This window comes from Suricata suricatta, chromosome 10, assembly GCF_006229205.1.
Source record: "Suricata suricatta isolate VVHF042 chromosome 10, meerkat_22Aug2017_6uvM2_HiC, whole genome shotgun sequence".
NCBI lineage: Eukaryota > Metazoa > Chordata > Mammalia > Carnivora > Herpestidae > Suricata > Suricata suricatta.
This window is the reverse complement of record NC_043709.1, coordinates 55349264-55362962: the sequence shown is the minus strand read 5'-3', so window position 1 is coordinate 55362962 and position 13699 is coordinate 55349264. Positions and strand designations below refer to the sequence as shown.

General features: G+C 40.1%; 1 protein-coding gene across 5 annotated transcripts in view; it reads left to right on the top strand.

Annotated features, from left to right (window-relative positions):
* The window catches only part of ATP23 (ATP23 metallopeptidase and ATP synthase assembly factor homolog), a 15701-nt gene extending 2539 nt beyond the window's left edge, over positions 1-13162 (top strand). The window contains exons 2-7 of one of the 5 annotated variants that reach the window (XM_029955836.1): positions 1914-1959; positions 2500-2542; positions 2650-2731; positions 6587-6724; positions 9730-9813; positions 12704-13162. In XM_029955836.1, coding sequence (XP_029811696.1) covers positions 6626-6724; positions 9730-9813; positions 12704-12907 — 387 coding nt within the window. In that variant the 5' untranslated portion in view covers positions 1914-1959; positions 2500-2542; positions 2650-2731; positions 6587-6625 and the 3' untranslated portion in view covers positions 12908-13162. Of the gene's footprint in view, positions 1-1913; positions 2732-5990; positions 6174-6586; positions 6725-9729; positions 9814-12703 lie in introns of all 5 variants that reach the window. The other 4 variants (XM_029955837.1, XM_029955833.1, XM_029955834.1 and 1 more) reach the window with 4 other exon arrangements.
* The last annotated feature ends 537 nt before the right edge of the window (positions 13163-13699 follow it).

Genomic DNA, 13699 nt, shown 5'->3' with positions numbered 1-13699 from the left:
TATCTTGAATGTATCATAGATAAGCTGCTATATAACGATTGCCACTTCAGATAGCTGTGAAATTAGGTGATTAACTAGTTGTTACATAACCTTCTAATTTCTGTATAAGTCTAATTACATGAAATAGAAGTTGGGGTTTTGATTTTTTACTTTGCTTTTCTGTATGGAGTGTCATTGTAACTACTGTAGTGTAAATAATGGAAAATAAATGCATATGTTAAAAAGTAAACAAAAAATAATGTAAAAATAAAAAAATAAAAAAAAATAAAACTCAAACCCTACAATTTCAAAAAAAAAACAAATCCATTCTAAATACTGCAGGTCCTGTCTGAAGTACCAAACCACAGTGCTCTCTGCAATAATAATAATAATAATAATAATAATAATAACAACTCATTATTTTAGGAAGAGTAGAATGGACTTTGGAACCCACTTCAACTTTGTAAAACTCTCTTAGTTGCTTGAATAATAAAACACTTAATATGGTTTCTGATGCCTGATATACAGTGAAAATACTTATTACTGATAATTGTTTTATTTTAATACTCTTAAGAGGGGGTAGTAAAGCAGGAACCTATATCTGTCTTTTTCATCTCTCCCTACTTTTCTTTTACTCACTTGTTTTTACTTTCAGCATTTAAAAAAACCTTGGTTTCTTTTTCTAATTTTTTGCTTATGTCATATAGTGTGTTGTGCATTTGTGCTCTCAGATAAGACCCCGATGTGGAAAGTTGATATTAGAGGTGTTTGGGTTTGTTTTATTTTCCCTTAATTGTAATAGGCTAATAGATGTTTAGAAGTGGAAGGTCCCAGGGTTTTCAGTCAGTTGAGCCTCTGACTTCAGCTCAGGTCACGATCTCATGGTCTGAGTTTGAACTCTGCCCTGGGCTCTGTGCTGACAGCTCAGAGCCTGGAGCTTCCTTTGGATTCTGTGTCTCCCTCCCTCTCTGCTCCTCCCCCATTCACGCTCTGTCTTTCTCTGTCTCTCAAAAAAATGAATATAATGTTAAAAAAAAACCCTAAAAAACCAAAAAGAAGTGGAAGGTCCCTCAGGAGTCCTCTAGGCCTTTGCACCTCCACACTGGAAGACCGCTGGGCCATCACCGACCAGAGTTTACAGACCTCTGTCCGAACGGCTTACCAGTTCTTTGAGGCTCCTTGTGGCTCCTGGTGTATTGTAGTCACAGCTTTAATTGTTGGAAAAATCCTTTCTAATACTGTAACTTTTACACTTTCGTCCTTGTTCTGTTCTCTGAACAAATATTGACTGACTGACTGTTGCCACACGGCAGCCCTTCAGATACTTGAAGCCGTTGTGGTCCTTAAGTTTTTTCTTCTCCCTTCTGCATCCACAACTCCATTGATGCTTCTTACTCAGGACAGTCCTGTACTGTTCTGATTGCCTCTCCCCTCTCCCCCACCCCGGGGAAGGGCTGCAGTTGGCAGGTCCTGTTCAGAGTGTGGTACTAAGAATGGGGCACTGTTACCCTGCAGTCTGATCAGGAAAGATGCCAGTGAGCCACTTAATTGCTTCCTCTAACCTGGATACTGTGCTGCAGTTTGTTTCTATGGATGAGGTCCCAAATCCCCTCGTTCTTTTGGTATATGCTTTAATACAATGTTTTTGATCATAAAACTAAACAGGGGTTTTATAAGCATTTTTGATGTTATTTAAGATGTTTAGTAGTATCCATCTTGGTATCTGGGTAACAGTTTTATTTCATCAAGGACTTATATTTAGGTTAATTTAAGCTTGTCTTTTCATATCCACCTTTTACCAATATTAAGATAGTATTACTTCCTTAAGATTTGTGACGTACTTTTTGATAATATCCTATACTGCTTTTTGGAGAATTTAGTTGGTGCCCTTTTTTCCTAATTAGCATATTTAACTGAATCAAATATCTTTCTAGATCCGTATGTCAAACTTCTACTTGATGCCATGAAGCACTCAGGTTGGTAAGTAAATTTTTTAAAAGTGTTGGTCTATATTCTGGATGCTGAAACCACACAAACCAAAAAACACCCCAAACTCGAACCTCTTACGATTTTTCACTTCTAGCCACAAAGCCTTTTCCATATGGTGGGTGATGGTGATGGGGTGCATTCTTTCCAAGCAGGTCTTGTTCTCTTCAGACATCTTGCATCCTAACTCTAAGTTTCTGGCTCTACCATTCGTCTCCAGTATTTAGTAAACACAACACTTGAAGTCTTGTAAGTAACTAGCAAACCTGGCTTTCCAACCCTACCGCCCTCAGCTTGTCCTTCATGGAGAAGAAATCTCACCTTGTTATGTGGGAGCCTTCCAGGTGTTGTTTAACTCTGAGGGAATTAGAGAAAGTGACGTCTGAGGTCCATTTCTTAACAGTCTAGCCCAAGGATACCAACTCCAGCATATTTTCAATATGGTCTTAATGCGTTGACCAGATGCTTTATGGAACCGCATCATGGGCATTGAATGAGGATAGATTTTGCAAGGATGATTTCCTTATTTTGCAGATGAGACAACTGAGCCCTGAAGGTGTCCCAAGGTTTCTTATAGGTTAGTTTTGAAAGGGCTTTATGATATGGGGCTTCCGGGCCGTTTCTCCTGCACCACTCGCATACTGCTTTTGGACTTTGTTTCTTTAATCCATTCTTGCCTTTTAGTGCTGTTAACAAAGAAAGACACTTTTCTTGTGAAGACTGTGATGGAAATGTCAGTGGAGGTTTCGATGCTTCTACATCTCAGGTAAGTATTTTTGCCAAGTTGTTCTCTTTCCTGATGTTTGCTAAGCACCTTCCACCAGCTGGGCGCTCTGTTTGGTAGACTGTGTGTAAGATTCAAACAATGAATTAGTTACGGTTCTTACTCTTAAGGAGCTTATGCTTTCGCAGGGAAGATGAGTCATGAACACAGACAATGATAAAAATTTGAGGCAGGTTAAACTATTTTAGGTGGGTGTAGTTACCACAATGGGGCTGTGATACAATTCAAAAATGTCAACAGATTCAGCTAGAGCATATAGAGCTTTTTCAGGGGCAAAGAAGACAAAGACTGTTGCCTGAAGAAGGGGTATCACGAGCAAAGGTGGCATATTGGGAAAGGACAAGGTATATTTCGGGAATGGCATGTTGTCTAGTGTAGCAGGAGGGTAGGAGCCCGTGGGGAATATGGGGGGATAGGATTGGAAAGAAAGGTAAGCCATATTGTGCGAGGCTTTGAATGCTTAAAGAGTTTCACCTGTACCTGGCGAGAAGTGATATACCTTTGAAAATTTTTGATTAGGGGAGTAAGTTTTCCCATCTGGAAAATATGGATAATGATTATATCTATTTTATAGAACAGTTATTAGAATTAAATGAGATACCTCATGTAAGGCGCTTAGCATAGTAAGCACAGTAAGTGTTGACCAAATATTATTATTTTTTAAAACAATTTTTAATGTTTATTTAATAATTTTTGAGAGAGAGAGACAATGTGAATGGGGGAGGGGCAGACACACGCGCACACACACAGAATCTGAAGCAGGTTCCAGGCTCTGAGTTGTCAGCACAGAGCCTGATGTGGGGCTCAAATCCACGAGCTGTGAGATCATGACCTGGGCCAAAGTCAGATGCTTAGCTGACTGGACCACTCAGGTGCCCCTAAATATTATTAATTTTAAGTAATTGGAGAGTCTGGACAGCATCTTGGAGTTGGTGGAAGAATTATATCATGTGAGGAGAGTAGATGAAGGTTTTATAAGTAACGCCTCCCATCTTGAACATATAACTCTATTTAACAATACTCACTTGTTTCCTCCTGGGACATTTTGTATGTATTTTGGTTATTTATAGCTGTTTCACAGTAATCATGGATAAAATAACAGCATAGGAGTGAGAGGATTGGGTTTTGGAGTCTGGTAGATTTGAGTTCAAATCTAGTTCCCCTGCTTATTGGCTGTGGGGCTTGGGCTAGTTATTTGCCTTATTCGCAGTTTCCTCATTTGTAAACTAATAATAATAATACCTAATAGCTCTCAAAATGGGTCTTGGTAAATTCACCCTACCCCACCCACCTTGGGGTTAAATAGAGTGGCCATTCTGAACTTTTATCTTACTTCTCAGTAGTGTTGAGCTTAGTTGGACACTCCTTTTATTTAATTTTTTAAATTATAGTTTGTATTATGAAGTGTCTCATTCATACAGAAAAGTAAGAAACTTGTACATATGCTTTTGGTCTCAGTAATAAAATGGCCACCTGTGTAACTGCCACCAGATTTGAGAAATAGAACATCACCAGGATTTCACAAGACTGTGTGCCCGTCTTGGATCACATTTCCTCTCCCTTTCTTACTCTGACTTCTGTGATCATCATTCCTTGCTGTTCTGAATAGTTTTACCATCTCTGTGTACAAGCAAGGTGTTATTTAGTTGCCTGGCTTTTAAGTTTTAAGCATGAAATATTTTGAGTTCTGGGTGATACTTTGTAGTCTTATGAAATCATACAGTATATGGTTTCCTGTAACGATTCTGTCTAGAACATCTGAGATTTTTCCATGTTCTTGTACACACTTCTGGTTTACGTTGTTTGGCGGTTGAATAGCATTCCACTATATGTCCGTACTGCAGTTTACCCTGTTTACGATTGTTTCCACCTTTGTTATTATGAACAATACTGCTGTGAATATTTTTCACATCTTCTCCGGGTGCACATGTGCAGAAGTTACTCCTGTGTATATGCCTGGGAGCAGAATTGCTGGGTCATAAAATAGGCATTCACTTGGCTTTAGCAGGAAATGTCAGATGCTTTCTTCCCCTGGTTTCCAGTATATGACACTCTTCCCTAACTCACCTCCTTCTACCAGCTCTTACATGTGTAAGTCTCTTAATCCTTGGTGTTAGATCCCCTTCTTTTCTTCCTCTGTACTCTGCCAAGGGGATCTTGTTTCTTTTCCTAGGTCAGAGCTCTCTTTTGAATTCACATCTGTATATCCAGATGCCCACTTAGTATCTACGCTTGGATGTCTTAAAGGCACTGGAGACCTCCAGATTTGTCCAAGTCTAAGTTGATGATTTATGCCATCCCCTGTCCTTACCCAACCTGGTGTTGTAGTTTTGCGTATCTCAGTGAACGGTACCATTTTTATCCAAGCTAGAAATGTAGAGAGCATCCTGTACCTCTGATTCCCTTCCCATATTCTGTCTATCTCCAACTTTTGTCCAATTTATCTCCTAAATATTGTTTTTGGGGAGGGGTGGCGGGTCTTACTGTCCCTGCTCAGGTACCATTATCTCTTGCCTAGACTATCTCATTTGCCTTCAGCCAATCTCTATGCACCCTGTTTGGTCATCTGCTTATTTTTACAACTAGAGTCAAAAGGATAAAAACAAACAAAAGCACCTCCCTTTTTCACTGTTGCCTTTCAGTGACTTCCCACTGTTGTCAGGGTAGAGTGACTTGGCTCTAGCCGACCTCACCGGCCTGATGTCATGCCTGTCACCTGCAGCTCTGTGCTTCAGGAATACGGGCGGGGACCAGCCTCTCAGACACTGCTCCTTAAGTGCTCCTCCCCTTTGCGTGGTTGCTCTGTCTAGAAGGTTCCCTTCCCCGCCCTCCTATTTAACTCCTGTTCATCCCTGAGATCCCAATTTAAACATTCCTTCTGCAGAGAAGTCTTTCCCAATCCTCCCGACCAGGTCAGGCCTTCTCACTGTATATATTCATGATATCTTGGATTTTTTTTCACGATACCTGTCATTGCTTGTATTTAAACATCTTGGTAAATGTTTGATTAATTTCTATCGCCATTGGTAGGTTATAGATTATAAATTAGAATTATAAATTATAAATAGATTATAAATCTACTAGTAGGTCTCAATAAATATTAGTTGAAGGATGAATGTTGGATGAATGTATATAAAATATCTGGGAAATGTAACATTTCCCAGTGTCTGACACATAGTAAGTACTCGATAAACGGTAATTATTATTACTGGGAACTCTCATGTCTTTATTATTCTTATAGGGTCCTGCTCAGTGTGCTGTTGGCTTTTTGCACTTCTTTCTGAAGGTCTTTCTGAGGCGTTTTCCTGGAAATTCTAGTAGAATGAGACAGTGGTGGTCATTCATTATTGATTCATTGCTCATTCAGAAACTTGATAAGAAGCAGTTTACATATATTCTCATTTAATTCTCACAATTCTATGAGGTAGGTACTCTCACGATCTCCTTTTGATAGTTGAGGAAACTGAGGCACAGAGCGGTTAAGAAACTTGCCCAAGGTCACCCAGTTAGGAAGGAGTGGGGCTGGAGTTTGAATCTGTCTGCTGCATTCCAAAGCCCACTCCTAACACGGGTCTGCAGAGTCCGCGAGCTCACCGAGGATGGAGGTTGAGTGCTGTAGTTTGGGGAGAAGAGGGGGAAGTGGTCACTGGGAAGGCTTAGCGGAATGGGCACCTTTGGGCCAGGCCTTGATGACAGGGTAGGCATGGGGCTGAGGGAGTAGTGTGGATGGAGGCTCCCCCAAGCTGGTGAGCTATCTCACGCCAGAGATGACGTGGGATTTACAAAAAGAGTCAATGGTATAAGTAATGGAATTTCTCTTATTTTGGTGCCTCCTAGATAGTTTTGTGCCAGAACAACATTGGTAATCAGGCCCATATGAACAGAGTGGTCACCCACGAGCTCATTCATGCATTTGATCACTGTCGTGCTCACGTCCACTGGTTCACCGATGTCAGACATTTGGCCTGCTCGGAGGTGAGTCTTACCGTAAAGATCCTTTTTCCCCTTGGAGCACTCTGAGTTTGGACATTTTACTGAGGTATAATTTACTTAAACATATTCCTTTTCTTACACTGTCATAGCTCTCTTAGGTTTCCATTTTTTTAAATGTTTTTTTATTTATTTTTGAGAGAGAGAGAGAGAGAGACAGCGTGAGCAGGGAAGGGTGAGAGAGAGAAGGCATCACAGGATCTGAAGACAGGCTCCAGGCTGAGCTAGTGGTGAGCACGGAGCTTGACGCAGGGCTCGAACCCATGATCCGTGAGATCATGACCTGAGCCGAAGTTGGGCGCTTAACCAACTGAGCCACCAGGTGCCCCAGGTTTCCATTTTTTATTTAAAAAATTTTTTTTAATGTTTGTTTATTTTTGAAGGAAAGAGAGACAGAACATGATCATGGGAGGGGCAGAGAGAGAAAGGGAGACACAAAATCCGAAATGGGCTCCAGGCTTTGGGCTGTCAGCGCAGAGCCCAACATGGGGCTCAAACTCAAGAACCGTGAGATCATGTACCCAAGGGATACAGAAGTGCTGATGCATAGTGGCACATGTACCCCAGTGTTCATAGCAGCACTGTCAACAATAGGCAAATCATGGAAAGAGCCTAAATGTCCATCAACTGAAGAATGGAACAAGAAGATGTGGTTTATCTATACAATGGAATACTACATGGCAATGAGAAAGAATGAAATCTGGCCATTTGTAGCAAAGTGGATGGACCTCAAGGGTGTCTTTTTAAGTGAAATAAGTCAGGTGGAGAAGGACAGATCCTGTATGTTTTCACTCATAGGTCTAACAGGAGAAACCTAATAGGGGACCATGGGAAGGGAAAGGGGGGGGGGAGAATTAGGGAGAGGGAGGCAAATCATGAGAGACTCTTGAATGCTGAAAACAAACTGAGGGCTGAAGAGGGAGGAGGTAGGGGAAAGGGGTGATGGTCATGGAGGAGGCACTTGTGGGGAAGAGCACTGGGTGTTATATGGAAACCAACTTGACAATAAACTATAAATTAAAAAAAAAAAGAAGCATGAGATCATGACCTGAGCCGAAGTTGGTCACTGAACCAACTGAGCCACCCAGGTGCCCCTTAGGTTTCCATTTTTAATGACTAAACATAATTTTTAGATATAAGAGAATTTTAAGTATCTTTTTAGAATCATCTGAATTATAGCCTTTAAATTCTAATACTAGAGGTGACTTGATAATGATAAGCAATTTTTCCTTTTGTGGATTCTTATTTAGTCTTCACCACAGTCGAATGAGGTAGATGCTATTATCCCCATTTTGTATATGTCAAAAGTGAGGCATTTTTTAGATCCAAGGATTTGTAAGTAGTAGAGGCAGAATTATAACCCGCGTTTTTAATTGGTTTGCTGTGCTGCCTTCTTTACGTAAAGTTGTTTGCCTTCCCAAGAGTAAAACATTTAGTCTCAAAAATACAACATAAAGTTTTTTTTATTATTAAGCACATTGGATCATTCTCAGAAGTACGATATATTTATGCTCTTAGAGACAAGTATGTATTTAATACTCACATTTCATTAATTGAAGAGTGCAATGTGCTGCTAAGTTAAAAAAACTAATATACATTTCAAGCTTATACTTTATAACTTAGATTATTTTCTCTTTCCCTTGAAATTAATAAGCAGCCTTATTGCATCTAATTATAACTCATATTATTTGGAGAGTAGACTGAAACCTGAGTTTTTAAATAGCTCTCTCTCTCGGGTGTTATGAGAATTAATGCCTGTTAGCCAGTTAAAGTGTTAAGTCTCTCGAACTCCTCAGAGGAATGAGGCCATAGTAACGTGGAAGTAACGAGGTGGGCCATTCTGTCTGCCGTGCATTGGCAAAAATGTGGCCATGTTGTCTGTGGCATCTATGGAGGCAGTTAGAAGAATTTTTCTTCAGGGCGCCTGAGTAGCTCAGTCGGTTAAGTGTCTGGCTTTGGCTCAGGTAATGATCTCACTATTGTGGGTTCGAGCCCCGTGTCGGGCTCTGTGCTGACAGCAAGCTCAGAGCCTGGAGCTTGCTTCAGGTTCTGTAGCTCCCCCTCTCTCTGACCCTCCCCTGCTCATGCTGTCTCTCTCTGTCTCTTAAAAATAAATAAAAAACATGAAAAAAAAAAGACTTTTTCATCTATTGAAGCTGCATTTTACCTTAAAAATACATAAATTAACAAACTGAGTGTGGATGGGGGTGGAGGAGAGGGGAAAGTGGCAGATGCGCATTGAGGAGGGCACTTGGGATGAGCACTGGGTGTTGTAGGTAAGCCGACTTGACAATAAATTACGTATATAAAAAAATAGTAAATGAGAAAATATGCCCTAACTTCAGGCTGTCATGCTCATAGCATGATGACCAGTGTAGAATGTTTTTGATTCTTTGAAAAATTAAGAACTTAAGTTTCAGGAACTTAATTGTTTGTAAGACTGTCGAAGCCCCGGAGGAAGGGCAGAGGGAGGTTCCAAGAGAGTTGCAGTGTTTTGGGCTAGCGGTAGGAGGTTCAGATTCTCGCAGAGTCTTAGATACTGTTGTATTTAGTTTTAAGCTCACATTGAAATTCAGTTTGTAGATCTTTGAAAGAATGCTTTCATGAAGTCCTTTTTCTAAGACCTAGAACTGTGTCTTGTAGAGAGCATGGACTTTACCTCTGAGGTTTCCAACTTTCCGACTTTTGGTTCCAAAAGAAATTAATTCTTGCAATAAGGTTATTGTATAAAGTTTTGAAAATTCCCTTTGATAAATGATTAACCCTCTCCCCCCCCAGCCCCAGTTTATTTTGCATTGTCTAGCATAGCTCATGGATATCTGCTCTTTTTCTTCACTTTAGAATCACTGAAAATAATCTTGTGTCAGAGTTTTAAAACATTCTTTATAAAACTGTGTTCTCAGAAAAACAGGCTAATATTAGATTCTCTTTCAGTTTTTATAGAGCATGCGCACTTATTTTCTTTTTGTTTGCCTCTGTCTTTGTGATAGGTTCGAGCCGCTAACCTTAGTGGAGACTGCTCACTCGTGAATGAAATATTCAGGTTGCATTTTGGATTAAAACAACACCATCAGGTAAAACTAACATATGAAATCGCTTACCCTCCAGAGGGCTATGAATGGAAATGATGAATAAAGAAGTGAGAAGTTCATTTAGTATTTGAAATTTGAGGGAACTACTTATATGGAAAGAATATAAAAATATATACTGTGTAAGCCAAACAAATGGAATTTAGTTCTACTTTTAATTTTATTATTTTTTTAATTAAAAAATTTTTAAAATGTTTATTTTTGAGAGAGAGAGAGAGACAGAGTGTGAGTGGGGGAGGGGCAGTGAGAGAGGGAGACACAGAATTGGAAGGAGGCTCCAGGCTCTGAGCTGTTAGCACAGGGCCCGACGTGGGACTTGAACCCAGGAACTATGAGATCATGACCTGAGCCGAAATTGGATGCTTAACTGACTGAGCCACCCAGGCACTCCTAGTTCTACTTTTTAATTGTGGGCAAGCTGTGTGACTAAGCAAGGGGTTTTAATAGTGAAAACAACTACAATCTTATTCGTAGGGCACTTTTGGAAGGTGGGAGAGAAACAATGAACGTGAAATCACAGCCTGTCTTACATCTATCCAAGCAGTCCTGGACTTAAATTTTGAAATTACCACAGTATTCTCGAGTCAAAAGAGTAATCCCTTTTGGAGCAGAGACTGCCCTGCCGCATGGGTCACGGCTGCGTGGTAGTGCACCTTGACAGGCTGGATGACATGATAGCAGAGCTTTGACCTGGCACAGACTTGGTCATGAGAAGTCTCCTCTCCTTTTCCCTTGGGCAGCAGCAGAGAATGAGTAGAACTAGTGGGAGCCTGGCTGGGGGACAACAGTCCTAGAGGATGGAATCCCTGCTCTTACAGCAGGTACCCAGGAGAGACACACATTGATTACAGTAACTGATATTTTAAATTTATTTATTTATTTTGAGAGAGAGCGTGTGTGTGCTCAGGAGCTGGTGGGGGAGGGGCAGATAGAGAGGGAGAGAGAGAATCCCAAGTAGGTTCTGTGCTGACAGTGCAGAGTCCAACATGGGGCTCCATCTTTCTGTGACATTACGACCTGAGCCGGAATCCAGAGTCAGACGCCTAACTGAGCCACCCTGGCGCCCCTGAAATCGTAGTTTTAATAGAAATATATTACATTTGGGAAGGATTAAAACTGAACTGTGGTCTATCCATGTGTCTCCCAAACCTGTAGCTCCAGAAGACAAGTTTTCACCATCATTTTTCTGCCTGGAAGGGAGAAATGTCCTCTTTCTGGCAATTGTTGTCATAGCTCCAGGTGGTTCTTCCTCTCCTTCTTACTTCTTTCGGCCTGGAGTTTATTTTTAAGATCATTGGTTAGTGTAATTTAGGTCGAAAGCACTGATTTATATTCTCATACTAGTCAGCCTATCCAACTCAGGCTTGCTGACCAGAGTGAAAGAAAATAGCGAACACACATAGAAAATGAATGATTGACAGGACACACAGCCCTAAGAGCCAGTATTTGGTTATTTTTTATGAAAAAAAGCTCATTCTTTTGAGCTTTAGTTTGGGCCTGTGAAGAAATAAATGGATTTAAAGGTCTCCAAGAATTGGAATGGCAGGATCTTATGTCTCTTTACATGTGTAGGATACTGAGTAATTCTAGCCTATTACTATGTAACTTTAGATAAATTATTTTTTTAATGTTTTTTATTTATTTTTGAGAGACAGAGAGACAGGGTGAGCAGGGGAGGGTCAGAGAGAGAGAGGGAGATACAGAATCTGAAGCAGGCTCCAGGCTCTGAGCTAGCTGTTAGCATGGAGCCCGACACGGGGCTCGAACCCACGAACCGTGAGATCATGACCTGAGCTGAAGCCGGAGGCTTAACTGACTGAGCCACCCAGGCGCACCTAGATAAATTATTTTCTTAGGTCCCCATGCAGAGAATGCTCAGGAAAAAAAAAAGTTGTTTGATTTTTTTTTTTCCCCCTGAAAAATTAAGACACCTTTAAATTTTGTGTGTCTCTATGTATGGTTTCCTATTGCCTCCATGGGAGAATGCTCCTCTCGAAGGAAGAAGTATCTAGTATGGGTCACCTGAAAAGTAAAGGAGAGAGACATAGGAGTAAAGTCCATTTTAAATCTATTTAAATTTATTAAAAATCCAACCAGAACCTTATTTATAGAGTTTTTGTTTTGTTTTGTTTTGATATTTGCAAATTGGGAGTTACTGTTTGTTGGACTGCCTGAAACTTAGAGAATGATGTCTGGTTATATTACTAAAAATGATGAAAAAATAGAGGAGGTCTTACTTTTACCTAAATAATTTTAGATTGAGTTAAACATATTCTTTAATTTAAGAATTATGTTGCTACTTTCTTTTTTATATTTTATTGTATTTATTTATTTTAGAGAGAGAGCGAGAGTTCAAGCAGAGGAGAGGGAAAGAGGAGGAGGAGAGAGAGAGAGAGAATCTTGAGCTCAGTGAGGAGCCCCTGCAGGGTTCAATCCCACAGTCCTGGGATGACCTGAGCCAAAATCAAGAGTTGGACATTCAACTGACCGAGCCACCCAGGCACCCCAATGTTTCTTCTTTAGAGTGACAGAAATTAGGGGTGCCTGGGTGGCTCAGTTGGTTAAGCGTCCAGCTTTGGCTCAGGTCATGATCTCATGGTTCATGGGTTTGAGCCCCACGTCAGGCTCTGTGCTGGCAGCTGGCTCAGAGCCTGGAGCCTGCTTCAGATTATGTGTGTGTCTCTCTTTCTCTGACCCTCCCCTGCTCGGGCTGTCTCTCTCTGTCTCTCAAAAATAAATAAAAAACAGAAAAAAAATTAAAAAAAAGAATGACAGAAATTAGTAAAATAATATGAAAGGGAATATATAACATGTCATTATTCCATGATTAAATTTCCATATAACCTTAAAGTCACATTCTTTTCTTTCTCCTTAGACTTGTGTGCGAGACAGAGCCATTCTTTCTATCCTGGCTGTTAGGAATATCAGCAAAGAAGTAGCTCGAAAGGCTGTTGATGATGTTTTTGAATCTTGTTTCAATGACCATGAACCTTTTGGAAGGATCCCACATAATAAGACTTATGCAAGATATGCTCATAGAGACTTTCAAAACCGTGATCGATATTACTCAAATATATGAAGACAATGACATTTTATACTATGGCGCTTCTGTGATCATGAAGAAAATATGGTTCTCAAGTGGACAAACCTATAAAACGTAAATGATCAATTAAACACAGATATAACACAGAAGATGCTGATTCTAGCGTACGTTCAGAAAAAGTAGCTGTGGTGAACGTGAAACTGCCTCAACTCCAAGGCAACTATTGTAGCTTTACGGTTAACTGTTTGGTAAATAAGGCAAATAAATTACAGTTTTGTATTTTCTATGTTATACTGTGTTGTTTATTATTTGTATTTTAAAAATTGTGATTTGTTTTTATTACATGTGATTATTTTATAATTTGATTATGGGGGGTGCCTGGGTAGCTTAGTAGTTTAAGCAGACAACTTTGGCTCAGGTCATGATCTCACAGTTAATGAGTCTGAGCCCTGCATCAGATTTTCTGCTGTCAGTGCAGAGCCTGCTTTGGATTCTCTGTTCTCTCTCTACCCCTCCACTGCTCATGCTCTCTCTCAAAACTAAATATTAAAAAAAAAAAATTTGATTATAAAACCTGTGAAGTGTGCTCTTCTATGAAGTAGATAGGGGACTGCTGTTGTTATTTATATTAAATGTAAAGAAAAATAGACTGATTTTATTTTAAGGCATTTATTGAGCTGTTATCATTATCAAAGTATATAAAGAATGAAAGTTGGGAATGATTTCATTCAATGATCAATGGCTTCCTTCTCCCTGTTCTTTCAACATGTATCTTGGGACCCTATGTCTTAATTTTCTGGGGACAGCCCTAATTAGATTTTTCTTCTT